A 27669-nucleotide genomic window follows, 5' to 3' on the forward strand; every position below is an offset into this window, starting at 1 on the left:
TAGTAGTAACGAGCTCGAGTACTATCTACCATTTAACGACCATGTGTTATAAGGGTAAAATCGAGGGATCCTTATGGGTATATCAAGAAATCTATGGAAAGAATGGTTGAAGCAAATCAAGGGTTTAAAGAGACTCCTCCCAATCTTTAGTCCCTTGATTTGTGTCAAATATTTTTTCATAGATTTCTTGATATATTCATAAGGATCGTTCGAATTTACCCTTATAATAAATGAGTCGTTAAATGATAGATAGTACTCGAGCTCATTACTACTACTACTATTGTTGTAAAATCTTTGAGAGTTGAAAATGTTGTGATTATTTTCAACTCTCAAAAAGAGAGTTATAGGATTTCCACATAGGAGAAAAAGAGGATTTTTTTTGGCTTTTGAAGAGAGAAGAGAGCTTCATTTTTTTTACAAAAAAACAGAAGGGGGAAGTACTGAAGTTTGAATGGTGTAAAAAATAATGTGACTTTTTCTCTTTATATAGTTGTAGGAGTTTGATGATTGGGTTGTGAATAATAATTAATGTAGTTTTTCTCATTTTTTATTGTGTTGAGAGTAATAAATGTCATGACAGAGTTTGTTGTAAAATAAATATATATGTAATCTAGTTACATGTTAAATATTCATTTTATTTAATGGATGTTTGACTAATCAAAATATTTAAAAAAAAAAACATGTTAGCATAAATTTTACTAACATTTGTGAAATATATTAAATTTATAAGTTAAATTAAATTGTGAATTGACTTAAAGTGAACCTCTTTCAAATCAAAATAGAAGTTTAAATTTTTGTTGGACTTTGTATTGTTATGTTTGGAGTTATTCTCATAGTTTGGCCAAAATTTGAACTCTAAATTAATTAAAGCTCCCCAATCTACAATGTTGTTGGGTTGTGATGGAGTTAAATACACCAAAATTTGAAAAAATAAAAATTGAATTTCAAATTTCAATAGTAATTTGGCCGGTGTTTGATCATAAAATTTAAATTTTTTAAAATTGAAGTTGGAGTTAGAGTATGAATTTTGTTTGACCATATATTTGGCAAAAAAACAAAAAATTAAAATTGTAATGCACTTTCTAAAATATGGTTATACCTCACAATTTCTAAAATATACAATTTAACTTGTCTTAAAAAAGTAACATCTCAAAATAAATAGTCACATAATATCATAGAATGAATCTCACATACAACTCACATAAACTAAGTTTTGTATTACACTAATTATTGATGTAGCTTGTTAGGTCAAGGTATATATATATATATATATATGATGAAAAAATTAGGTCAAAGATTAGCGACAAACTTCAGAAGTAATTTCTATTTTTTTTATCGGAGACCATGAGTAACACAACAAACATTATTAAAAAAGAAAGTATATGTATTTAAATTTTCAAACAAGAAAAAGAAACAATACTACTAATAATAGTAGAACATATCTAAAATAAATTCTCCATTTTATTTCTCTATTTTTTTTTCTTTCAAACACTATCAATATTTCTCTCAGGAATCTCATTCTCAGCATTTCGTTTCGAAAACATTTATTTCGAGCGAGAATCTATCACTAGAAACAACCTTTTAACATCACAAACTATAAGAATAAAGTCTGCATTAATCCTACCCCCTCCCCTACTTATGGACTTACACTGGATGTTGACGATGCAATCATCTGATCAACCTTATCTTCTATCAAAGACATAAAATAAGGACTAGGAGGTTCAGTAGAACTAAATCCAAATGGAGTATTTGTTGTTGAAGTACCTGAATAGCTCATCCACAAATCACAAAATGCACCAACAATATACTTGTGAATGCTTTTCTCATTAATCTCCAAAAGCCAACCACATAACACTTCAAGAGACTCATCCCAATCTTCAATCACTAGATTTTCATCAACCATTCTTTCCAAAAAATTCTTGATATCCTCATAAGGATCTCTCGAAATCAATCGCAATATAACATATGTTTTTTTACATGGTACATAGTACACGAACTCGTTACTACTATTACTACTATTACTCTTTGACCTTTCAAGAATTGAACTAGTTTCTTGATCCCCATAAGCATCCATCGATTCATTCGATGGTAGATATTCGAGCCCGTTACTACTAATACTATTGTTAGTACTCTCTGACAATCTTGATGATGACACTTCAAGAATTGAACTAGTTTCTTGATCCCCATAAGCATCCATCGAGTCATTCGATGGTAGATACCCAAGCCTTTTACTACTAGTACTATTATTAGTACTCTTTGACAATCTTGATGATGACACTTCAAGAATTGCCCTAGGGTTTTCCCCATAAGCATCAATAGAATCCATCGGTGTTATAACGCATGAGCCATTAAATGGTAGAAACTCGAGCCTCTTACTATTAGTACGTCTCTTTGACAATTTTGATGACGACACATCAAGAATTGAACAAGTTTTTTCACCTGCATCAACAAAAAACCTATCTTTCTCTATTTTTAGCCTTTCAATGACTTCATCAACCATGTCATCATCAACATTATTGTAAATTCTTTGAGAGTTGAAAATGTTGTGAATATTTTTGTCTCTAATAGAGAGAGTTCTAAGGTTTCCACAATGTGGCAATCTACATAGCATAGGAGAAAAAGAAGATTTTTTTTTGCTTTTGAAGAGAGAAGAGAGCTTCATTTTTTTTTATAATGAACGGGGGAAGTATTGAAAGTTTGAATGGTGGAAAAAATAATGTAACATTTTCTCTTTATATAATTGTAGGAGTTAGATAGTTGGGTTGTGAAAATTAATGTAATTTTCCTCATTTTAAATTGGTGTGGAGATCAATTAATAGAGTTTGTTGTAAAATAAATATCTATGTAATCTAGTTATATAATGAATGGTTGACTAAACAAAATATTTAAATATGTTACATTTATAAGTTAAATTAAATTGTGAATAGACTTTAAATGAACCCTCTTTCAAATCAAAATAAAAGTTTGAATATTTTTTGGACTCCAAATTAATTAAAGCCTTTCAATCTACATTATTGTTGGGTTGTGATGAAATTAAATAGTCAAAAAAGTTTATAAATCTAAACTAAATTTCAAATTTGAATAGTAATGTAGTGGGCGTTTGATCATAAATATTCAAAAGAATATTTATTTTGAAATTATCAAAATTGGAATTTTGTTTGACCAGATTTTTTTGCTAAAGAAAATTTAAAATTTTAAAATATATTCTTTAAAAATATGACTTATACCTCGCAATTTCTACAACTAGCAAAATCACCAACTCAACTTATTTATCCAAACATGCAATTAAATTTGCTCTAAAGAGTAATATCTCAAAATAGATATTCACATAATGAGAATTAATCTTACCATAATCAACACATGAAAATGAATCCCTAAATTTTACAATTTTCTATTATTATAATTTCATATTTTTACCATAAATCTCATTTTGCACTCTTCTGTATATCTCTAAAGTCAGAATAAAATAATGGATGGCCGATTTGTCTTTGGGAGGATTTTTTTAAAAAATAAATAAATAAAAGTTTTGGGAGATTAATCAACGGTAGTATCATACTTAGCTAAGGCGGTTGGTTCGATTCGATTTTAAAGCTTATTGATTCAATTTATCAGTTATTATTTTATAGACATACTAAATTATTATAGAATTATTCAGATATTGATTTCTTGGTTATGATCGTTATTGGCTTGATTATTGATTTAACCGTTAAGATTTGACGGACACAAAAATAATCATTGAAAACCACTTTAAAACAAGTGACAAACTAAAAGAACCATGTACATGAGTTGAAAGATTGCATCATGCTCAAAAGTAAACACTAAAATCTTGTAGAATAAATAAGACTTTGACACCGTTAGAAATAAAAATATGAAACTAAATCCTAAAAACTTTATGCATTGAATGATCTAAATATAATTTATTAATTACTATCAGGTTTTCAGTTAATTCGTTAAGAAAAAAATTCAAATCGTTAAAAATAAATAAACCGATACAAAAAAAATAATTCAAAATCATTATCAAAAATATTAAATTAAATTAATAAATCATTACCGACGAACCAATAACTTTTTCTCCGTTCAAAGTATTAATTTTGATTCAGTTTTTAACAGCCTTATACGTTTAGCCATAATATTTTCTTGGGTAAGATAGGGTACTATTATTAAGCATACTACCTAGTTACATACGTGGATACAAAATTATCTAAGCAATTCCCTCTATTTGAATTTATTGTTTTACTTCTATTTTTAGTCTTTTTAAGAAGAGTATCACCTTTTTTTTACCTCGTATTTGACATATTTAAAATCATAAGATTCAAATAATATTTTGATACATTACACACATCTTTAGTTTGAGACCATAAAATAAAAGAGCGAGCTCAGTGCTTGTGGCCGAAGTGGGGGCATTAAAATGATCGACAAATTATGCTTAAAATGTGGTGCAACGGCTGTGCGGCTCTTTCCTTAACCAGAGATTTCGGTTCGTATCCGTTTTAGATATAGCAAAATCCTTAATAAAAGACGTTTTTCAAGCCCTATATGACGCGAATCCAAATTAGTTGAGCTTCAGTAAACAAAAACTTACTTCTCAACGTACAGCAATAGGGGAAAAGCTAATACTTGTATACTGCTTTACTCTCATTTCCAACACACACTTATCATAATTTTGGAAAGGCCATAATCATATGAATCAACAACATTAGATATGTTATTATTGTAATGAATAAATAAACAAATTATGCATTGTAAAGGTTAAATAAGTAGAAAAAGCTTAAGTTACAATGATTTTTACTCTAGATTTAATAAAAGTTAGACATAAACTAAGTTTTGTATTACACTAATTATTGATATATCATATTTGGTCAAGGTATATATGATGAAAAATATTAGGTCAAAGATTAGCGAAAAATTATTTAAAAAGAAAGTATATTTATTTAAATTTTCAAACAAGAAAAAGAAACAATACTACTAATAATACTATAACATATCTAAAATAAATTTTGCATTTTTTTTCTTTCTTTTTTCCTTTCAAACATAAGAAAATGAAACAGGATCAACATTTTTCTCAGGAATCTCATTCTCAGTCTTTCGCTTCGAAAACATTACTTTCAAGCAAGAATCTATCACTAGAAACAATTTTTTAACCTCACAAACTATAAGAATAAAGTCCGCATAAGTCCTACCCCTACCCTACCCAAACCCCTTACTTATGAAATTACACTGGATGTTGATGCTGCAATAATTTGATCAGCCTCAGCTTCTATCAAAGACATAAAATAAGGACTAGGAGGTTCACTAGTACTAAATCCAAATGGAGTATTTGTTGTTGAAGTACCTGAATAGCTCATCCACAAATCACAAAATGCACCAATAATAAACTTATGAATATTTTTATCATTATAATTATTCTCCAAATACCAAGCACATATCTCTTTAAGAGACTCCTTCCAATCTTTAATCCCTTGATTTTCTTCAACCATTGTTTCCATATATTTCTTGATATATCCATAAGGATCTGTCGAAGTTACCCTCATAACACTAGGCGTTATAACAGATGAGTCGTTAAATGGTAGAGACTCAACCATGTTACTACTAGTACTATTATCATTTTTTGTCAATCTTGATGATGACCCTTTGAGAATTGACCTAGTACTTGTTTCCCCATAAGCATCAATCGAATCCATATGTGTTATAACACATGATTCATTAAATGGTGGAAACTCGAGCCTCTTACTACTAGTACTTTTTGACAATTTTGATGATGATACATCAAGAATTGAACTAGTTTTTTCACCTGCTTCGAAAAAAAACCTCTTTTTCTCAATTTTTAGGCCTTCAATGACTTCATCAACCATGTCATCATCAACATTGTTGTAAAATCTTTGAGAGTTGAAAATGTTGTGATTATTTTCCTCTCTAATAGAGAGAGTTCTAAGGTTTCCACAATGTGGCAATCTACATAGCATAGGAGAAAAGGAGGTTTTTTTTTGGCTTTTGAAGAGAGAAGAGAACTTCATTTTTATTTTTTTGGGAAAAAATAAAGGGGGGAAGTATTGAAAGTTTGAATGGTGAAAAAAATAATGTCACCTTTTCTCTTTATATAGTTGTTGGAGTTTGATGGTTGGGTTGTGAATATTTAATGTAATTTTCCTCATTTTTTATTGGTGTGGAGATCAACAAAATATAATGATAGAGTTTGTTGTTTGAAATTTATGATTTAAGGAAGGTTTATTGTAAAATAAATATATATGCAATCTAGTCACATGTTAAATATTCATTTTATTTAATGAATGTTTGACTAAACAAAATATTTAAAAAAGAAAGACATGTTATTACTGTTGGCATAAGTTTTACTTACATTTATGAAATATGTTACATTTATAAGTTAAATTAAATTGTAAATTGACTTAATTTCAAATCAAAATAAAAGTTTGAATTTTTTCTTGGACTCCAAATTAATTAAAGCCTCTCAATCTATATTGTTGTTGGGTTGTGATGGAATTAAATACTCATAAAAAATTTATAAATCAAAATTGAATTTTAATAGTAATTTAGTGGACGTTTGACCGTTAAAATTAAAAAAATATATATTTTTGAAATTTTCAAAATTGGATTTTTGTTTGACCAGATTTTATACTAAAGAATATTTAAAATTTTAAATAAACCTTTTAAAAATATTATTTACTCCTTGCAATTTATAAAAACTTGTAAAATCACCCAACTCAACTTAATTACCTCAAAGCTTGATATACAATCAAATTTGCTCTAAAAAGTAATATCTCAAAATAGATTGCTGTATGATATCATAGATTAGATCCCATATACAAGTTATTACATATTATTATAAATATTTATTCACTTTATTTGAAACATTTGAAGTTGAAATTGAAGATGAAGTTATTTTTTTTATAAATAATAGTTGATTGTATAAATATACTTTTCATTAAAAAAACATGAAATATGATTTAAACATGAAACATAATTTAATGGAATTATTTTTATAAAAATAAAAAATTTAGGATAGATTTGAAAAAGAAAAATGAAATGAAAATGCAAATAAGGTTTTGGGTATTTTCTAAATTTCAAATACAATTTCAAATTATATTTGAAATTTTCATGATCAAACGACGATCTTCAAACAAAAAAAAAGTTATTATTACACATATTACGTAGTTACATAGTAGATACATGATCAGTGCAAATGTTATAGCTACCAATATTAGCCAAAATAGAAGGTTTTCAAGCGTTGCATGCTACTTTATTACATATAGAAGCAAAGTATTATACGATAGAGGGGCAGCCATAATATATACTAGCAGAAACAAAATAAAGAATAAATTAAAGGGCATTAGAAACACATAATATTGTTTACGTGAAAATCTCCTTACTTAAGAAAGTTAAATCATGACCTTCACGTAAAAAAATTCAAGAGCTTCTAGTTGTCAAGCATTGTTCAGAATATAATCTTATGTAACTTAGGAATTGAACTCTTAATTTATTCACATTATTTTTTTATAATCACTTGACCAGATTATTGAAGCAATTGTAAAGGATCTCAGATTTTAACTAATATTCTAAATGTTTCAAAATGAATCCAAAAAAAATTATTCAGTGGAGCTTTACTATGAGCTCCTACTATACTTATTGAAATTCTCAAATGCCTCAAGGCTAGTTAGTTTTTTTGGTACAAAAGGATAGTAATATATTATAATTTAGTATGCATCAGTACAAGAAAGTGACAAAGCATGAGTGCTGCTAGTATACGAGGAGAAGGATAGGAGTTGATTACAATATTTATTAATACTATTGAATGATATACGCCTAGCAAAAAGAGTTTTGATTTTGTCTGCTTCGAGTTTTCCAGCTTTGCCTCAAGGCTAATTAATTACTTGTGTGAGAAAAGCTCCATTTATTTTGGAGGGACTCACATGAGATACAACAAGAAAAAAGAATGTTTGCGTTGTTTCCATATTATTTAAGTTATGATATTATTGAACATTTAATTTTTTACTGTTCTTTTTAGTTAAAACATGACGTGTAATTAATAGTAAAAAATTATTGGCTTTACAAAAGATTGAGGTAGGTCGAACAAGTATTAGATATGACATGATTCAACTTCAATTTATTGAAAACATGACCTAAAATAGAAGGTTATGGAGAATACAAATTAGGGTAGGAGGTTAGCTAAATAGTTGAGTGTTGTCTCGTCTATACTTTTATACTACTAGTTGTACTATTAATGATGATGGTATTACTCTTGTAATTAAGAGATTGTCCTTTGAGCTCAGTTATTATTTGTGGTTTGTTTTATGGTTTGATTTAGTCTTATCTATAATGATTATTGTTTATGATGATTTGTTAGGTTATCTATAGTATTCCGTTATGACTTTCTTCATTTCAGTTATTTGTTTTTGTATGTTGCTTTGGATTGTCTTTTTTCTTGAGCAGAGGGTCTATTTGAAATAATATATTTGTCGTTTACTGCGTTTCACCTCTCACGGTATTTTCTTGATGTTATTGTTTCCTTTGTTGATTATGCACTTTTCTCTTATTGGATACTATGTCCTATATAATGTTTCCTCTTCTTTTACTTGGGTTGTCGTACTTGAGCTGAGGGTCCTCCGGAAACAGCCTCTCTACCTCCATGAGGTAGTGGTAAGGTCTGCGTACACTCTACCCTCCCCAGACCCCACTTAGTGGGATTTCACTGGGTATGTTGTTGTTGTTGTTGGCCTCCGAACTCCCTTCCTCCCATTAGCACCTTCGGCTCGGACATCCTCATACCAACGAGTATTTAGCCAAGTGTTATCTAGTTATAAGTTTTCAACATCTGATTCTAAGCTAAATAATTTAGTTAGATAAGGAAATTGAGTAATCCATCCATAATAACGACACTAATGCATCCCTATTTCAATTTATTTATCTTATTTCCATTTTTAGTTTATTTAAAAAAGAATGACACTTTCTTTGCACCCAACCCCCTAATGGCATATTTAAAACTACAAAATTCAAAAAGCATTTTGATACATTATGCATATCTTTAGTTTAGAACCATAAACTAACATCTACAATGTACATGCCTCCTAGAAGAGAAGAGCAAACAAGAAAAATGCACGGTTACAAAAAAGAACATAAAAGAAGATATAATTCTTCATGTTAAGAAATTTTCAAATTAAGCAGCTAACAACAAAAACTTACTTCTCAACACCAAATGGGAAAAAGCTAATACCTACCAAGCAAAACAAAATCATCATCATCCAAAACTTGGACATCTCTTTCCCCTATAAAGTTTTCCCGTCCGATTTCCTTGACAATCTTCACAAACACCTCTCTCTTTGCCCTTGTAAGTGGAACATATGGAAGGCGGAAGACAGGCCTCACAACTCCGAGTTGAGCTAAAGCTGTATTTAGAGGAATGGGGTTTGGTTCATGAAACAACCATTCAACCAATGGCATTACCTTTGAGTTCAAAGCAGGGTTCTTTCCTCCAAACATTAGTTCACGCATCAGACCAGGAACCAAGTTGCTGGTAACAGAAATAACTCCTGCAGCGCCATGATCCCACCTTGAGTCGTGGCATTCATCATCATTCCCACTCCACACTACCAAACCATTACTTGTATACTGCTTCACTCTATCATTTCCAACACACTCTTTGACACCGGCAAGATTAGGGCTCTCTGCTAATATCTGAATTACACGTGGAGGAATGTCTTGACCAGTTCGTGATGGCACATTATAAATGATAGTAGGGCCCATAGGGAGCACACTTTCAAAGTGAGAAATCATACCCTCTATGGAGGTCTTCCCATAGTAGGGATTAATGTGAAGAGCTGCATGCATACCTACAGCAAATCCCTGTTCTGTCGCATGGATTGCTTCCCTCGTGGAGTTACTTCCTGTGTTCCCAATGACTTTGATTGATCCTCCAAAACAGTTCACTGTGTGACCAATGAGCATGATGTGTTCATCCCAGCTCATCAATTGACCTTCACCTGTAGTGCCACCAACAATCACACCCTCAGCGCCATTTTCAATTTGCAAATTTACCAAGGCATCATATGCCTCAAGATCGAATCTTCCATCTGGTAGATATGGGGTTTTGATTGCAGTAATCAACCGAAGTGCTTTTATATCCTCGGCAAATGTCCTGCATAAGAGAAGGTTAAATGAATTTATGCTAACGTTGTGTTTGCATTATCTCTTATAAATCTCCTTGATGCTGATACTCACTTACTAGCTGTTTGCTTAAACTAACAGGGAAAAGTTTGTCCATTTGCAACGCATCGATTGCTGCTAATAGCTCATCACAATAAGATTATAATGAATGCAGATAGTTCCTAATACTGTTTATTCACAGATGAACCATTCATCAAATCACACATACAAAGAGATGATAAAACTATGCTCAAGGAACCACCCCTGCCTTCTAATATCTATTTTTCTGTAATATGTTTTACTAATATCGAATCTGCCAACTACAAATTGCATTATCTCCAACTATTAAATCAGTTCTGATGGTAAACATACTTCTCTTTTGAAAGTAAAATTGTGAATATACAACATTCTTCCTTCTATCATTTCACCAAACACTTTCCTCAAATAGGTATTAAAATATCCTTACTCCAAAATCCCCAACAACCTGTGGTTTCCCTAAATTTCCGCCTTTGACGACTCTTGCAATAATCATAGTTGCTAAGTTGAGGTTTGCTTGCATTGTTGAACTGTTATTAACCCCAAAAACGCCACTACATTCCAATTATACACAAGCAATCAAACTCTATTCTGTCGACAGAGAATTGTATACTTCAACCAGTCAATTGAGCAACACATAACTAACATGTGATTTCCTCAAACCAAACCAATTCAGAACAGTAAGAGCATCAAAGGAAAAGAAGAACTTATTTACATCCAAGATCACATTTTTATCTCCAAATCAACTCTGTAAGCGGATATTACCTATTTTTAACTTCATAACTACGCATTGGGAGGTGGAAACTTGGAATTACAGCTGCTCTTGGTGACCTCCATACTGCAGTTCTCCTGCTAACAAACAACAGGAACAATAATCATTTCACAGCACATACTTTTATGACGCAAATTATGGCTTTTTATAAGTGTACAAGCTAAGAAAGTGTACCAAAAGCAATCATCTTATCACTCAGCAATTTTTATATGTATTGATCTCTATCAACATACCTCTTTGTTCCGGCAGCTTCAACGCCGAAATGGCAGCGACCTATAACTGATGATGACATTTTTCCCTGCCGGAGATGTAAATTTCCGATGTGAGACTCAGAAATCTATAACATTGCAAGCTGGAAATGCTACGATTTTGTACAAATTTGAAATAAAAATCCAAAAAAATCGCAGAAACTTACCACAATTAGGGTTCGTACAGCTCAGAGAAATTCCCAGAACAAACCTCAACAGTTGTAATCCTATCCTTCTGGGCTTGAAATCAGCTTAGGTTAAAGGGGAAAAAATGGGACGGCTTACAGAGGTTTAGGGTTCATTTGATTTGTTGCTGAAAGAGAAAAGGGTCGGGTCTTGGGATTGGGAATAAGAGAAGTGGGCCGGGTTTGGGAGATTTGCATGATTCAACAACTGATGAATTGTTTGTTGGGCCAGAATTATTTGGGCCAAATATGATTTGTGGGTCTGGCTTTGGATTGATAAAGTGAGAACAAAAAAGGAAAAATTACTTAAATACACAACACTTCTTTACCTATTCTCAATATTTCTCTACTCTTTTACTAAAATACAAAAATCCCTTATTTTCCCCCAATTCAACTTAACCGGATACTTTATTAGTTTAAGTATCCGCCCGTTATTAATTAAAGTATCCGCGCTGCTATATTATGCATCCGCTCGTTAATTAAGTATCCGTGCTGCTAACAACTTAATAATTTAAGTATCCGCGCTGCTATATTAAGTATCCACACTGCTATATTATGTATCCGAAAGACACTAAAAAAAGGGATTTTTCGTAATTAATGAAAGAATAGGGAAATGAAGTAATTTCTTTCTTACACTATGTTATTTGCCTAATTTTTACAAAAAAAAAAAGCATAAATAACGTATTTAAGAGTGAATATTACAAGTTCGACTGAAATTAGCATCATTATCAATCCCTCGATTTCCTCTCCATCAGTTGGTCATATTTTTTTATTGTGATTGATCAACGATTTTTTTTCAACAATTTTGTTAACGTACCTTCTTCCTTATTGCTGTGAAAGTTCATTAAAATACATAGCTTTTTCTAGTCAGGAATTTAGCATCTTGCTAGTTACCGAAGAAATTTTAATTCTAATCATGAAAAGCAGTCGTTTTTATTCAATTTTGATTCACCATGAAGGCATAAGGTATTCCACGTGTGATTTTTTTTTTCTTGTTTTGAAAACATGTAGCGTATAGAACGGGTATTTCAACCCATCAAAATCTCATGGAAAAATAAAGTTTGACACTTATTTTAATACTTAGTACATACATTAAAGAATCCAAAGATAAATACATATTAGTGTATGTAATTTGTGTATAAACTGGGTTTAAGAATTAGACTAAACTTTAGCCAATGAAAGCAAATTTTATACACTTTTTATATATTGATAAATATTTGACATTGAGGACCAAAATATGTGGTTAGATAATTATGCTTTTATGAAATTATTTCTATGTTATATCCTAATTTCAAATGCGTACAATTTATTTCTGAGTAGTTGAATTTATTATTCCTCAATCTTAATTTATTTATATGACTCATTGTTTTTTAATTAATTTCGGAAATATAAAAATAATGATATTTTTTATATTTGATAATAATTTAATTTTAAAATACTCGTTTTATCTTATCTACGTGATTAGTGTTTGGATATACAGGGTTTCCCGGAGAAAATATGAATCAAATTTCGCAGTTACCGGCGGCAACTAATATGGATCGAATTTCGCCGGCGGCACGTAATTTGGATCCAATTTCGCAGTTACCGGCGGGAATGTTAGAGCACATCTTGTCTTTCCTTCCTTTTGAAGAAGCTGCACGAATGAGTGGAGTATCAACGACTTGGAAAAATACATACAATTCACTCCCCTGTTTAAATTTTGAGAGGTATTTTTTAAACAAGCCAATAGAAAAACTTGTGAATGCTGTGGATCCAATTCTAACTTATCGGAAAAATCAAAAGATTTCTGTAGAAAAGTTTTCGCTACACATAAATCAACAATGGAGTAGTCTGCTTTCCAATTGGATTGATACACTCGTAGATTGTAAGAGCAAAGAGTTAAACCTAGTTTTAAGATCAACTAGAACCGGATACACGAAATTGCCTGAGGCAATTTTTAATGCCAAAGCACTAAAAGTGTTGAAATTGAGTGAATTTCATATTGAATTGCCATCTAATAGTACTATTATGTTTTCATCATCTTTGCGAGAGTTACACCTTCAATGTGTATATTTCGACGAGGAGTTTATGCAAGCTTTATGCACAAGTTGTATCAATTTAGAGGTTTTCATGGTGCGGGGCTTGAAAGGGCTTACTAGATTTCAAACTAGTTTACCTAAATTGAAAAAGCTACAGGTGACAGCGTATTATTCTAAATTACGATTTGTTGATATTAGATCACCTAATATTGAAGATCTTGACGTCTATGGCTCCAACCTCAGCTCCAACTACTTTAAGAATGAGAGTGATCTAAATGTAGTTATTATTACTAATTGTTGCAAAGTCCTTAAGAGTTTGCAGCTCAATGGCCTCAATGGTGTGGCCATGACCCAAAAATGGTTTGACGAAATTTTTACCTGCCTTCATAATATAGAGAAGTTGGATTTAGGTGATTGCGACATGTTAAAGACTGTGAAAATCTCAGGCGTCTTTCTCAATCAGCTGAGAGTATATCGTTGTGATAATGTGATTGCTATTGAATTAGACACTCCTAATTTGATAGAGTTCTCGTATGATTGTTCTTCATTACCGAATTTGAAACTAAAAGCTTCAGCTTCATTGGAAGCCAATATCGAATTCGACTCAGAAGGAGGAGAAACCCCTAACAGTGATTGGTACTCTAAGCTCGTGACATTTCTTGATAACTTCAATCATTCCATGGCTCTTGAATTAACATGCAAAAGTGAAAAGGTATGTCCCAGAAATTCTTTAACTAGCTAGTTAATACTATATTGTTATGGATTTCTCAAAAGTTGTTTCTTTTTGCTAATACAGGGGCTAGTTATACCAAAAGACGTGAGAGAACACTTGTTTCCTCCCCTTTATGGAACTAATCGCGTGAAAGTACGCATTCATAGTCCATTGATAAGTTATTCAGTTGTAGATATTCTTGATGGTATTTTCTGGCTTTCTCCTCAATTGGACACCCTATCTTATTCCAAATTCGACTTGAACACCCTTGAGGTAAATACTTTTATCTTTCAAAGGCACCGACTCCCTTAGTGGGATTTCACTGTGTATGTTGTTGTTGATGATGATGATGATTGAAAATCATGCTTCGTACCACTCAAACTGAACTTCCTTTTGATCTGTTCCAGCATGCATATACACTGTTGATATCGAGCATTAATTAACCCTCTCTAATATTGATTTCGTGATTATTCTTCATGAAGACAGTTTTTATCTTTATTCTTCTTCAATAGTTACTGAGTTTTCTGGTTTTACAGTTTTCATATGAAGATGCATTAGGTGAAGATGAGAAGTTTTGTTGTACATCTCAACCTTGGAATTGTTGGAGGCATAAGTTAAAGCAAGTCAGAATACACAACTTTAAACATAAGGAAGAAAAACAGAAGTTGAAAAACTATTTTTCCACAAACACAGATATCTTGGAGATAATTGAGGTTCCCCCGGCACACATTGACCTAGAATGCCCTGGGAACAAGTACATACCTAAATGTCCATGTCCCAATTCCTCAGATTAATTTTGTAGAATTACATGCTTGGTTTGTATAGGGGATTTAATATCTAGTTCTGGCATTTAGCTGGCTTAGGTTTTTTCCCCCCTTCCAGCAGAGCAATAAGCTAGGTTTTGTTTTTAGGAAGATTTTATGTTAGATATTAAACTCTTATCTTACTTCATTTGGAAGCTTTCTTATATTTCGGCGAACAGTGCCTTCTCAAACCTTAAAATGCTGTTCTTCCTACTTTTGTGGTGTTTATTTTTTTTGATATTGAAGCTCTCAGAGCAAAGTATTTAGAGGTTGTTTCCGATAGACCTTCAACTCTTCTTGTGCTCTACTAATATGTTCATAATAATGAGGAAGTCATGAAGGTTACTGATTAAAATATGTTGTGGCTTTGGCATATATTGATTAGATCAGTTCATCTTGATGGCAATATCTGTGAGTTTTCCTTTATCAAGTTTTAGTTCACTCTTGTGCTCTGTCATTTGCACAAGCAATTGCTCTAAAGAGAATTAGTGTTTGGGCCAAATATGAGTATTGTGAGGCTGGGTTTGGATTAATAAAGTGAGAAAAGAAACATAAATAACGTATTTAAGAGTGAATATTACAAATTCTAATAAAGCTTTTAATTTCCAATACGTACAATTAAATTTCTATCAATACCTAACAAATTAATAAATAAATTTTTAAAATATGGAAAATCTATTTTAAAAATTTCTAAAGTAATTAATTAACCAATATCCTTTTTATAAATATAGTGTTTTGAAACTGGCATGATGTATCAATCACTCAATTTTCTCTCCAAATCATTTGGTCACATTTTTTGGTTGTTTTCAATCAATGATTTTTTTTCTAACAATTTTGTTAACGTTCCTTCTCCCTTATTGCTTTGGAAATTCATTAAAATACAAATATTTTAATGAATGTACAAATTTCTTTTTGGATCCAATATTGGTTTTCCATAAACCAATCGCTGTGATATACAATAATAATATTCTTTATAGCTGAAATATGCAAAATGTTATCGGTGTAACCATGCATATGCAAGAAAGACGGGGGTTCCGATTATTCAAGACATCTCTTTTCAACCGAGAAACACAAAACAAGATCATAAAATAGTGAAGGATATAAGACAGAATTAAGTTAATAAAATACAAAGCGAAAAGGGCGTAGGAGGAGAAGAAAAAGAAGAGATTCAGACAGTACAAGAAACTATTACCCTTAATATTTGACACACATTAATCAAACAGCACACTGTGGCAAAGTTTATAAAGGATGAAAGCAAAAGTGATCAAGAAGCCCTTAAAGGCGGCACTCCCCCTAGTAAATTTTTAAACTTCCAATGTCATGACACAGCAGCACAAGTTTGGATTGTCGTCGTTATGCGCTAGAAATAGGTGCCTTCCGGAGGCTGAACTAGCTTGCGATTGTGAGGCGAAGCCATCTCCTTTTTCAGCTGAACCAGTATGTCTTCCATGGTGTACTCTCGCTGCCAATTTGAAAGTAAAGCAAACTTTTTTGGTTCCACCTGTATCAACAAGACACAGTTGTGGCTTCTCGTCAAGTCAACTGGTTCATCAATTTATTAAGCAACAGGACAAGCGGGAGCAAATACAAAACAGAAGTCCAGAATGTTGTCAAGATCGAAAGTCAAACTTGAAAATATCATATTGCATTTATAGCGACTAAACGTGAATTGACAAGGATGCTTGAGCCAAGCAATGAAAATTTTGGGAAATATAACAGAGAATTAATTTGGAGTATACCTACTCAAGGACATCAAAAGTAAATCAACACACGAAACAATGTAATCACAATTCTACTAGTAATATTTTTCATGATCAATTTTTGTGTGTCTCAGCAACCCCTAGACAAATATCTTTCTCCCAGAGCATAATACATTTAATCAATACTTCCTATCTTCTATGATTTCTTATACATGTAATGTTACAAGAAGGAATTACCACGCAAGTTCTAAATTCTACAATAGCAAATTACTATGCAAGTTCTAAATTCCACAATAGCAAGCCAAAATCATATTATCGACATAATATTTTGGATTTCCAGGTACCATTATGATAACGCAGTGTCACATAAATTTTCTCCATGACAAAAATGGCATTCCATTCTACCAAATACCAATACAATAATAGATTGCTTACCACTCCTGTCTCATGGTTGACACACGTCATGTTAACTCGAGAATGGAAGCGGACACTTGGTGGCTTCTCTGGATAATCTTTATCACAGAATAACTTCAACTGATAAATGCGACCTTCATGAACGGACTGGAAACATGGAAAATTAGCCTTTAATAATCAAAGAAATAAGAATACAATAATAAGGATGGAAAAGAAGTTGTCATGTCATAGTAAACAAGCAATTGAATAGTCCTGGGGAATTATTCAAATAACTAATAGAAAATATATTAAAGATTTCATTTGCCTACAACAAAGACATATTAAAATCGAACTTAGAGAAAAGAATGCTCTAACATTGTGAGGACCAATAATGGTGCCAGTCCAGGACCGCATATAGATATCATCTCCATCATCCATCCCATAGCTTACAGTCCCATCTCCAATACCCTTTTCACCGCGTTCAAGTTCCTCAAGTAATCTGAAATTCCGAGGGACTGCAAAGAATTAAAATTTTGGTAAGTGAAGGATTCACAAAAGGTAAACCAAGAATCCATAACGTTCCAACTCCCAAGTAGATGTGAAGGGCTTAATGACCGTACAAAAAACATATATATAACATTTTAGCAAAATGTTTATTCACAAGGGATAAGACAGGAAAATGATGAAATAACGGAGAACTCGAGAAGAAGCTTTCTTTCTTTGTGGAAGAAGTAAGAGATGTGAGACAGTTTCAACAGTTTTCCCCAAGTTTCAACAGTTTCCATGCATGAATATAAAAAAAAGAACCAGATCTGCATGAAGTTTTGATGGTGCCCACAAGAACATTGCAATGTCATTCTGCAATAGAGTTATAGTCCTTGGTATATTCTTATCACCCCATTCTTGTAAGATAAGAATGTGTCACCATGCCTTAAGGTATAAAGTGATGGTCAAACCACTATGTTGTATGGGATGGAGTGTTGGCCGGTCAATATTTGGCACAAGATAGGGAGGCGATGCTAAGATGGTTCGGGCCTGTGAGGAGAAGATGCATTGATGCCCTAGTGAGGAGGTATGAGAGTTGACTATAGTAGGTATAAGGAGAGGTAGAAGTAGGTAGGAGAAATCCTCGGGGGAGGTGATTAGACAGCACATGACATATTTGCAGCTTACCAGGGACATGACCGTAGATAGAAAGATATGAAAGTCTCTAGGGTAGAAGGTTAGTAGGTAGTCGAGTGTGTCTAGTTCCCTTTTCAGTTTTGTTAGTATTACTCTCCTACTATCTTATTCTTTAAAATTAGTATTACTTATTGTTTCTTTTTCTTCAGTTACCATTTTATTTGTTGTTGCTATTGTTCTCTTCTTCTTTATATCTTCTTTACATACTTGTTGTTTTATATACTTCACTTGAGTTGGGGGTCTATTGGGAACCACCTCTCTACCATCACAAGTTAAGGATAAGTCTGCATACACACCAGCCTCCTCTACACTGGGTTTGTTGTTGTTGATACAACTTGGGACCCTCCAAATACAGTGATAGAAGCTCCCACAAGTTGGTCATAGAAATTGGACAAAAAGAAGAAAGAGATCAACTCAACTTTGTTGTTTATGATAATAAACGATTAATAGAACTTCTGAAGGAGCTGAAAGTCTACTACGGAGAGTTAAAGCTCTCTTCTGTTCAATTTGTAATTTTTTATGTGAAGAAAATATTTCACTTTGTATAATAGTGCTGGATTTTTGGGAGGCTTATCTCCAAACTTTCTGATTTATGTAAAGTGACAATGTCTTGGTGCGATATCACCGTAAAGACCTGTCCTTAGCTTTGCCCCCTCTAAGGAAAGGAAAAAACATTAGTTTATTTTCTTTTCTCACTTCCTTTCTGACATAGGTGTATCCTTGTTGTGGCATTGATTGAAGAACATAATAAAGCAACTTGGGATGGTGGGGCTCAAATATGCAACCCCTTGTTAAAAATATTATCATGCCAAAAGAATCAATAAATATTATCAGACTTTTACTCTCAAGTAAAGTGTAAAGCATAAAAATCCAGACGGATTTTAGGTGTTGAGCTGAGACTTCGTTTCCACAGTTTATGAGCTCTAATGATAGTACATCCAACAATCATCAGCATGGAAGAACAGCCAGAGAATTTTTTATTTATAAAGAAATAAGGTCAACAATTATGTGTAGTTGTTTACACAGTGGACTTCCTCATTTTCCTAAATAGCAATCAAAGTCCACGATTTGGCTGATGCAACATAACAAACTGAAACTGTATCAGCTACACCTAAAACAAAGCGACTAATTGGTAGGAAACAGGACAGAACAGTCTACGTAGAATCATTACCATGTTAAGCTCTGGCAAAGATAACATGCACAACAGATATGAATGTCCTCAACCCTCGCACTCCCTCACAGTGGGGAGGGGGAACTTAAGTGCTGCTCTAAAGGAGGAGCAAATAAAATATCCTCAATACCAATCAGACATCGACTTGTTTATGATGCAAGCACATAAATAGTTCAAATACTCATATATGACAGATCATGTATAAACTCATTAAGTTTAGGTTCATATTTTTACAATAAATTTTTTTTAACACTGACCGGGAAAATCTGACTAGAAGATATCGACACAAATATAATCCCCTATCATTGTCCAAAGGCCAATTCAAAATTGAACATTGTAGGATCTGGAAATCAATGATGAGTTTACTGACCACTATTTACAATAACATCCATTCAAGTATCAAAGATGTACAAACACACCAAAATAGAGCTATCGAAGCAGGAAAAAGACCAACTTTAACCAATACCTCATGCAAAATAAAGCTCAATTGATGACAACTTTCATGTTAATTGCCAGTGAACATAAAAGCGAGCAACAACAAACTCAAAACACACTGCCTTTAGCTCAACCTGTTTATACATATATAAACACAAACAGAAAAGAAACATCACATAAAGAAGAAGACGCAGTTGTCCTTACTTAAGGCCCTCCCAACCACAAGGGTCAATCATACACGGCCTTACCCTGCATTACTGCAAGAGGCTGTGTCCACAACTCAAACCTGTGACCTCTTGATCACGTGACAACAACTTTACCAATTACACCAAAGCTCCCCTTCCCCGCTGTCCTTGCTTGAGGCCAGCCCGACCACAAGGGTCTATCATACACAGCCTTACCTTGCATTACTGCAAGAGGCTGTGTCCACAACTCCTCTTGATCACATGACAACAACTTTATTGTTACACCCCTTTGCAGATATCCGTACTTAAATCCTAAATCTACTAGATATTTCAATCCACTCACTACAATTACTGAATTCACTACACATCAATCAATAAAGTCTGAAAAACAGAAAACCCCACATAATAAAAAAACAAGATTTCAAAGTTGTAATCTTTGATAACAAGAATAACACTCATATAAACATAAACCATGCAATAAAGATGTGAAATTTAAACAACCCATGATCAGATTTGACACAAAAAAAAACTCATAGCAGAACAACAAGAGATTTGGGGATGTAAAAATTGACTCACCCACAACACTAGATCCTCCTGAACCAAGAGTCATAGCTGACTATTTCAAAAAAAAAAAAAGGATTTTTTGGGATTCGTGCAGAGATCGATTAGGAAAAAGGAGAAGAAGCAGAAGATGGATGAAAAAACAAGAAGAGGCAGCAGAGGTAAAGTCAAGAGAAGAGGCAGAATCTAATGGAGAAAAAACGCAACAAAGGGCCAAAAAAGAAAGAAAAAAAAGGAATAAAGAGGTGAAATTATAATTGGTAGGAAAATAAAAATGAAAATTTCTCAAAAAACTTTCCAAATAAAGGAATTTTTTTATAAAAAATAAATAGAAGGAGAACAAAAAATTAGGGTAGATGTATAATTACTTGAAAATGTAGAGAAAATATTTCATGCATTTTTCATAATTAAAGATACAATTGACCTTCAATGTATTTTTCACATTCTTTCAATCATATTTTATAAAGATTTTTTTAAAAAAAAACACTAAATCATCAGTATTATTAATACTTCTTATTTAGTAATTTTTATACGCTTTATCAAACGAATTCTAAATTTTGTAGGTATATTTTTACTCCTATATTCTTATTTAAAGTGTACGCATATATTATCTCCGAAGAATATGCTATTCATCTTGAATTTGAATATGTGTCATGATCCATTCAAAAGGGTTATGACCATCACTATGAGTGTTGTCGAATAGGAGGATCGAGCTGAATTAGAGAAACAATTTTTTTTTACCTAAAATAGCTTAATTATCACTTTTTTCTTCTTATAAAAGAAATATATTTTAATGATAGCATTCTATTTGTGTATGTTATCTCACTCGTGTATTTGAAATTCAAGACTTTAACTTCAACAGAAGACACAAATATTTCTTTTTTTTCTTTTTTGGGATAATTAAATTGTTGAATTTTGGTCAACCTTCCTTTCCTTTTGAATTTAAAGCTAACTTTCAACTAAAGATTTTAAATTTCACTTTTATCGTCATCCGCCATTGATGAACACAAGAAGGAAAATGTGAACCATTTTAAAATTTTAACTTGTTATAAACGTAAATCGTTTTGAGTGAATAATATATCAAAGGAATCGAAATACTGAGATGAGATACTATCTAAAATTTGAGTTGTTTAGAGGAAGATTTTAGTTGTTATGCATTGAAATCCATTGTTGAAGAATTTTGCAACTCAAATTTTAAAATTTGACATGCCGTAAATTTATGTGAATCGTTTCAAATGAATAAAAGAACAAAAATATTGAAACGTCGAAAGAAGCTCATAACTAAAAATTGGGATTGTTTAGAAGAGATTTGAATTAGTTGTAATTGAAAAAATAATATACTTCGTTGAGGAAGATGAACTTTTGCAATATAAATATAGTATAAAAATGTTTTATATAAATACACATCTTTGATATGTAGATACACAACTAAACATTTTTATACAATATCGACACATTACATAACTATTTATACATTATATATATTAGATAATATACATACAGTTATAGTTGTTAAAATGTTCTTATCACTTGTACAATTATGTAAGAAGCCCGTTAATAAATGAACACATTATTGATCCGACTAAATGTTATTTGGGCTAAAGTGGGCTGGACTGCATTGAACTAAAAATCGAATTATACCTGCTCAATTCTTATTAAATTTAAAATTTGAATTTCATTTTCTTATAATTTGTTTGAATATCTAACAAAAAAATTTCCTTATCTATCTATATCTATATTTATTTCTATATATATCTATATCGATATCTATACTACCATAAAAGCATGAACTTTCTAACTTGAATGTTAAATTACTATAATACCCGCAACTAAAAACACTCAATACTCAATTAGTATATCTTCTATTTTATATTCATATTTCTTTATTTATATTAAAAGCAAACACCTTTTAACATTGAAGGGTTGTGAATTTTCTGATAAGTTGTGACTTTTTCGAAGGATTGTGCCTTTTCCGGTCTATAGTGACTTTACTGAAGGGTTGTGACTTTTCCGAAAGGTTATGACTTTTCCAAAGAGTTGTTATTTTTCTGAATGTTGTGACTTTTCTAATAAGCATTTGTTCATACTACCATTTGATGGTTATAAATAGAGAGGCTGCCTCTAATTTTTAAACTATAAATTTTCTACGCTCCTTCTTCTTCCTAGTAAACCTCTAGCGTTATTTGCAGTTATTGAGCAAGTTCGAATTTTAACGAAAAATAAGATATCATACAAGTAATGTTTGGTGAACAAATTGTACCAATCATAATCTCTAAGCACACTAGTTTGCAAGCATTGTTACAAAAAGATGATGAGGTGTATTTGATTTCATGTATTCGAAAGTTGTTAAGTTTGTCTTGTCTCCAATTTTCGGTATATTTTTCAAGAGAATGGTAATAATTTCTTTTCCCAAATGTATTCTTTACAAAATTTATGGATTGGTTATAACATAAGCAATTTTATTTGCAAATTCTTTTGTTTAATCATAACATAAAAATATATATAAAAAATATATTTTGCTCTTTATTAACTTTCTATCCTTACAATATTTTGATTTACTCTTTTTTGAACTACTCGTGGGTTCACTCAAATGTGATTTCTGCTTATTCACTGATCCAATGATATTAAAAAAAGTCTCTAAAAGAAACTTTTTCCCTCCCACAATTCAAATTTCATCTGTAGAAAATAAAGGATAGTCTCACGTTCATAATTTGAAAATAATTTTTAGAAGTTAGTGCTTGACAATAAATATCGGTCCAATAAGTTAATCATTCATTAATTCGTACTTGTATTTTCCTCTAAGGATTTTTATCACGTATATACAGAGACACATGTGTCACTCAAATGTGGTTTCTGCTTATTCACTATTCTGATCCAATGATATTAAAAGAAGGTACTAAAAGAATCTTTTTTCCTACCCAAATTCAGATTCATCTCTAGAAAATGAAGGATATTTTCATGTTTAGAATTTGAAAACAATTTTGAGAAGTTAGTGCTTTGCGATGACAATAAATATCAATCCAATAAGTTTTTCATTGTCACGCCCCGAGCCTACACCCTGGGCGGGACTGACACTCGAGAACCATTGCTAGCCCCAAGCGAACCTTGGCCTGGCTTAACTCTTAGCGGAAGACTTAAATGACAAGAAAAAAATCTCAAAAGATAGACTCTTACAATAAACTTAGAATGTCTTAAAAGAAACATTCAACTAGACAAAATGGCAACTCAAGTCTCAACATCAATAAATGGAAAAGACTCATGAACTAACAATCACTAACTGTCTATGAAGCCTTTAATAACTGAGATGGACGTCGGGACAAGACCCACAATATCCTAATGAACTAAAATGATAAAGTAATGAAAAGGGAAATCCTCCAGAAGCAACGAGGCTCACCAACAAATCTGAAGCTCAACTGGATCAACGAAGTGCTGGATGTTGATCCTGGTTACATGTATCTGTATCATAAAAGATGTAGGCCAAATGGCAACAGTACATTGAATGTATGAACATGCGAGGGAAATTCTAAAACAAGACATAAGCTTGAAAGGAACTAAAGGAACATACCTGGTCTCAACTCAACTCATTTCAATATAAAGCAATAATATAAATGCAATATAAAGAAAAACTTTTAAAACATGGATAAAAGCTCTGTGTATTGAACAGAAAAAGTTATGTTTTTAAAAATATGAGCTAGTTATATTTTTGAGAGTAGTATTGAGCATCGATTTGGGGACAAGTTGAGTTCAGATAATTCATGGTTTCCATAAACCGTGGTTTCCATAAACCGTGTAGCCAACATAGGTAGAAAAGGGTCATACTTTTTAGATGATTCCTTAGTGCGTTTTAGCATAGACTAGTGGATTCACTTAGTAGTTAGGTTCTATACCTCCGGCAAGGTATAGAACGGCCCTGACAGCGTGAGGCAAGACATTGTATCATCACATAGTTCATAGTGATGTTATCGATTAGAGAAACTTCTACAGTGATATTTTGTATTCTTACATACATAGAGTTTACTTGTATTTTCATATACAAACATAGTTTAAATTGTATCCTTGCATACAAACTAAGTTACTATTGTACAATTTGAGATAATTGCTCAAAAACTAGCCCAAAGGCTCTCTTGGAAATCAGTGTTTCCTCTCTTGCTTAAATGTGAAAACATTTACTCTTTAAAGAAAACTAGCTTAAAGAAAACTAGCTCAAAGGCTCTTTTGGAAATCAGTGTTTCCTTTCTTGTTTAAATGTGATAACATTTACTCTTTGGGAATACATAGTTCCCATATACTCTTTTGAAGAAAATGAAATTCATTTGTTACTATTTACTCAACTCAAAACTCATGTCTTAAAACAAGTTTAAAGTATTTGCAAAAGACTTCTTGAAAAGATTCTATGAACTTTTAGACTTGACTCTTAACTTTCCTTGAATTTGAGTTTATGGATTCAAGGTTATGATTCATGTTTCTGAATGATTTTTAGATGTTTAGAAGTCATTTAGAGTAGTTATAATCGATAGAAAGTGTTAGTACACTTTAGAAGGACTCAGACGGGCTAAACGATGAAAAACGGGTAGGGGCGGACCACCCGGGCGCACTGCTAGCGCTAGGGGTGTACATGGTCGGTTTGGTTTGATTTTTCATTAAAAAAAAACTAAACCAATTATGTCGGTTTATTAAATCTAAAAACTAAATCAAACCACATAAAGTTAGTTTTTTTTCATTTCAGCTTTAGTCGGTTCTTTCTGTTTTTTTCGATTTTTTACAATTATACGGTATTTGGAAAAAAGATCAAATATTTTTCACTTACCTATGTGATAAGCTAAACTTAAAAAATGTTAAATTAATATAAATTTTTGAAAAGATGGTAAAATTCACATGAGTACAATTTTTTTTTTTTTGGAAATATCAATGTTCATTATGTTAAATTAATAAGATTAAAGGCTAGAGGCAAACAGAATACAAAACAAAATATTTACAAAGTAAATTGTTAACTTCGAATTTGAAAAACTATAACAATATAATTGAAACTTCGGATCTTAATACAAAATAAAATATTTACAATTTTTACAAGCCCAAATTTGAAATAAAATATATAAACATTGAAAACTATAAACTAACTAAAAATATATTAACAAAGTATATTATAAATAATATTTTTTATCTATAAATAAAATAAAATTATATATATATATATATTATGTCGGTTTGGTTTGGGTTCGGTTTGAATTTTTTTCTTTTAATACAAACCAAGAGTGGTGGATTTTTTTTTTCAACTGCCAAACCAACCAAACCACAAATTGGTTCGTCGGTTCGGTTTGACTTTACGGTTTGGCTTGTACACCCCTAGTTAGCGCGTCGCGCCAGCCCCCTCTGGCGCACTGCTGGCGCGCCACCCTAGCCACTCTGGCACATCTGGGGAGCGCCGCACCAGCCCTTCCCCAGGTGTTTTCGACGAATTTTTCAACTCGTTTTCTGATCTTAATTCAATTAAATTCATCATTTTTCTCAATTTCTCTTTAGATTCACATATCTAAAATATGTACACAAGAATCTAACTCAAACAACTCTAATAATCGACACTAAAATCTCAAGAAAACTCCTCAATCTCAGCCCAATTCAAGAACACACATCAAGAACATTCAAACTTTCAACTTTTTAGGACGAATTCACGTTGAATTAAACATATTTGGCGCGTGGGTGAACGAACCCATCGCTAAGTGAACTCACTTACGTCGTAGGGATTAACCCTTGGCAAAATCCACAACCAAATCGCAAGAACTTTGACGAATCTTGACCTTTTCTTCTCCTTTCTCCTCTTGAGTTCTTTCTCTAGAAACCCTAGCGTGAAATCTTTGAGTGCGTAATCTGGACCAATTCAGTTTAGACCCCTACTTAATTATCAAAAATAAAATAAATTAATTGGGTATGGAAAAGACCAAAATACCCTTTTAAAATCCGGTTAACTTTCCTTATCTAGACAGCCCAACTTCGAACAGTCATATCTCCCTCATACGAGCTCAAAAATTATCAAACTTGGTGGCGTTGGAAAGATAATTCAAAGACATTTCATTTGATATCTTATGGCCCACCTAACTCGTCTTGCACTGGAAGTTATGGTCATTTGAAGTTGACCCCAAACCCATACTTAACATAACTTTGCCAAATTTCAGATTTTTCATTCTTTCCCAAAAAAAAAAAAAAAAAAGGTTCTTTCTAATTCTAGCTCTTTCAAATAGCAGAGTGTTACAATCAATTATTAATTCGTACTTGTATTTTCCTCTAAGGATTTTCATCACATACATACTTCAATATTATTTATATCGTTTTAAAGCATTAATACTAATTAGCAAGAGATACATGTTTCACTCAAACTTGGTTTCTGCTCATTCACTATTCTGATCCAATGATATTAAAAGAAGGTACTTAAAGAAACTTTTTTTAACCCCAAATTCACATTTCATCTCTAGAAAATAAAGGATATTCTCATGTTCATAATGAAAACAATTTTAAGAACTTAATTTTTTTTATAACAATAAATATCAATCTAATAAACTAATCATTCATTTATTCGTACTTGTATTTTCCTCTAAGAATTTTGATCACATACATACTTGAATATTATTAATTTCTATCATCTCAAAATATATATTAATACTAATTAGCAAGAGATACACGTGCAACGGATGTGTTCGAAAGCTAGTATATATAAAAGAACAATATTAAAAAGGAAATTAGACCAAATTTTTCGTGATTCAATCTAAATTGCATATTAATCCTGTTTTATAGTGGATTGAACTAAATGACTCGAATAATTAACCCATCCAAACATAAACAATTTTTTTGATTATTAATCAAAATTTATATAGCTTAACACAAAAACATAACATAACAAGTAATGTAGGGGTAATAATTGTAAGAAAGCATAATATATGTTTGTTACTAGGTAGTATTAGAATGAAAGGTGACATGATTGGTTGAATTCAATTGCCTTTTGATTCGTATCATAGGACAAATGTAACAGAAATACAACCTGACTAATCTCATCCTCTCTGTCCCATGATTTATTCTGGTTAGAATTTGTTACATCAACTTGCAAATACTAGCATTTATGCT

General features: G+C 31.8%; 4 protein-coding genes across 5 annotated transcripts; 1 reads left to right on the plus strand and 3 right to left on the minus strand.

Annotated features, from left to right (window-relative positions):
• Window positions 1-5204: 5204 nt before the first annotated feature.
• Window positions 5205-5852, minus strand: LOC125864228 (transcription repressor OFP13-like). The gene has a single exon (XM_049544141.1). The coding sequence runs from the start codon at window positions 5850-5852 to the stop codon at window positions 5205-5207; it is 648 nt and encodes a 215-aa protein (XP_049400098.1).
• Window positions 5853-9004: 3152 nt separating this feature from the next.
• LOC125865621 (4-hydroxy-tetrahydrodipicolinate synthase, chloroplastic) lies at window positions 9005-11527 on the minus strand. 2 transcript variants are annotated; one of them, XM_049545826.1, is made up of 4 exons: window positions 11379-11527; window positions 11197-11261; window positions 10957-11040; window positions 9005-10147 (listed from the first exon to the last, which is right to left on the minus strand). In XM_049545826.1, the coding sequence occupies exons 2-4, from the start codon at window positions 11253-11255 to the stop codon at window positions 9220-9222; spliced, it is 1071 nt and encodes a 356-aa protein (XP_049401783.1). In that variant the 5' UTR covers window positions 11256-11261; window positions 11379-11527; the 3' UTR covers window positions 9005-9219. The 2 variants fall into 2 exon arrangements, with proteins under 2 accessions (XP_049401783.1, XP_049401781.1); XM_049545824.1 differs by having other exon boundaries at window positions 10957-11043.
• Window positions 11528-12880: 1353 nt separating this feature from the next.
• Window positions 12881-15070, plus strand: LOC125865255 (F-box/FBD/LRR-repeat protein At3g26920-like). The gene is made up of 3 exons (XM_049545457.1): window positions 12881-14126; window positions 14211-14399; window positions 14663-15070. Exons 1-3 carry the CDS (start codon window positions 12894-12896, stop codon window positions 14918-14920), a joined length of 1680 nt encoding a protein of 559 aa, XP_049401414.1. The 5' UTR covers window positions 12881-12893; the 3' UTR covers window positions 14921-15070.
• A 922-nt stretch (window positions 15071-15992) lies between these two features.
• LOC125865909 (ubiquitin-conjugating enzyme E2 variant 1D-like) lies at window positions 15993-20958 on the minus strand. Its single transcript, XM_049546170.1, has 4 exons — window positions 20572-20958; window positions 17398-17537; window positions 17065-17190; window positions 15993-16430 (listed from the first exon to the last, which is right to left on the minus strand). Exons 1-4 carry the CDS (start codon window positions 20603-20605, stop codon window positions 16290-16292), a joined length of 441 nt encoding a protein of 146 aa, XP_049402127.1. The 5' UTR covers window positions 20606-20958; the 3' UTR covers window positions 15993-16289.
• Window positions 20959-27669: the final 6711 nt, after the last annotated feature.

This window comes from Solanum stenotomum, chromosome 5 (assembly GCF_019186545.1).
Source record: "Solanum stenotomum isolate F172 chromosome 5, ASM1918654v1, whole genome shotgun sequence".
NCBI lineage: Eukaryota > Viridiplantae > Streptophyta > Magnoliopsida > Solanales > Solanaceae > Solanum > Solanum stenotomum.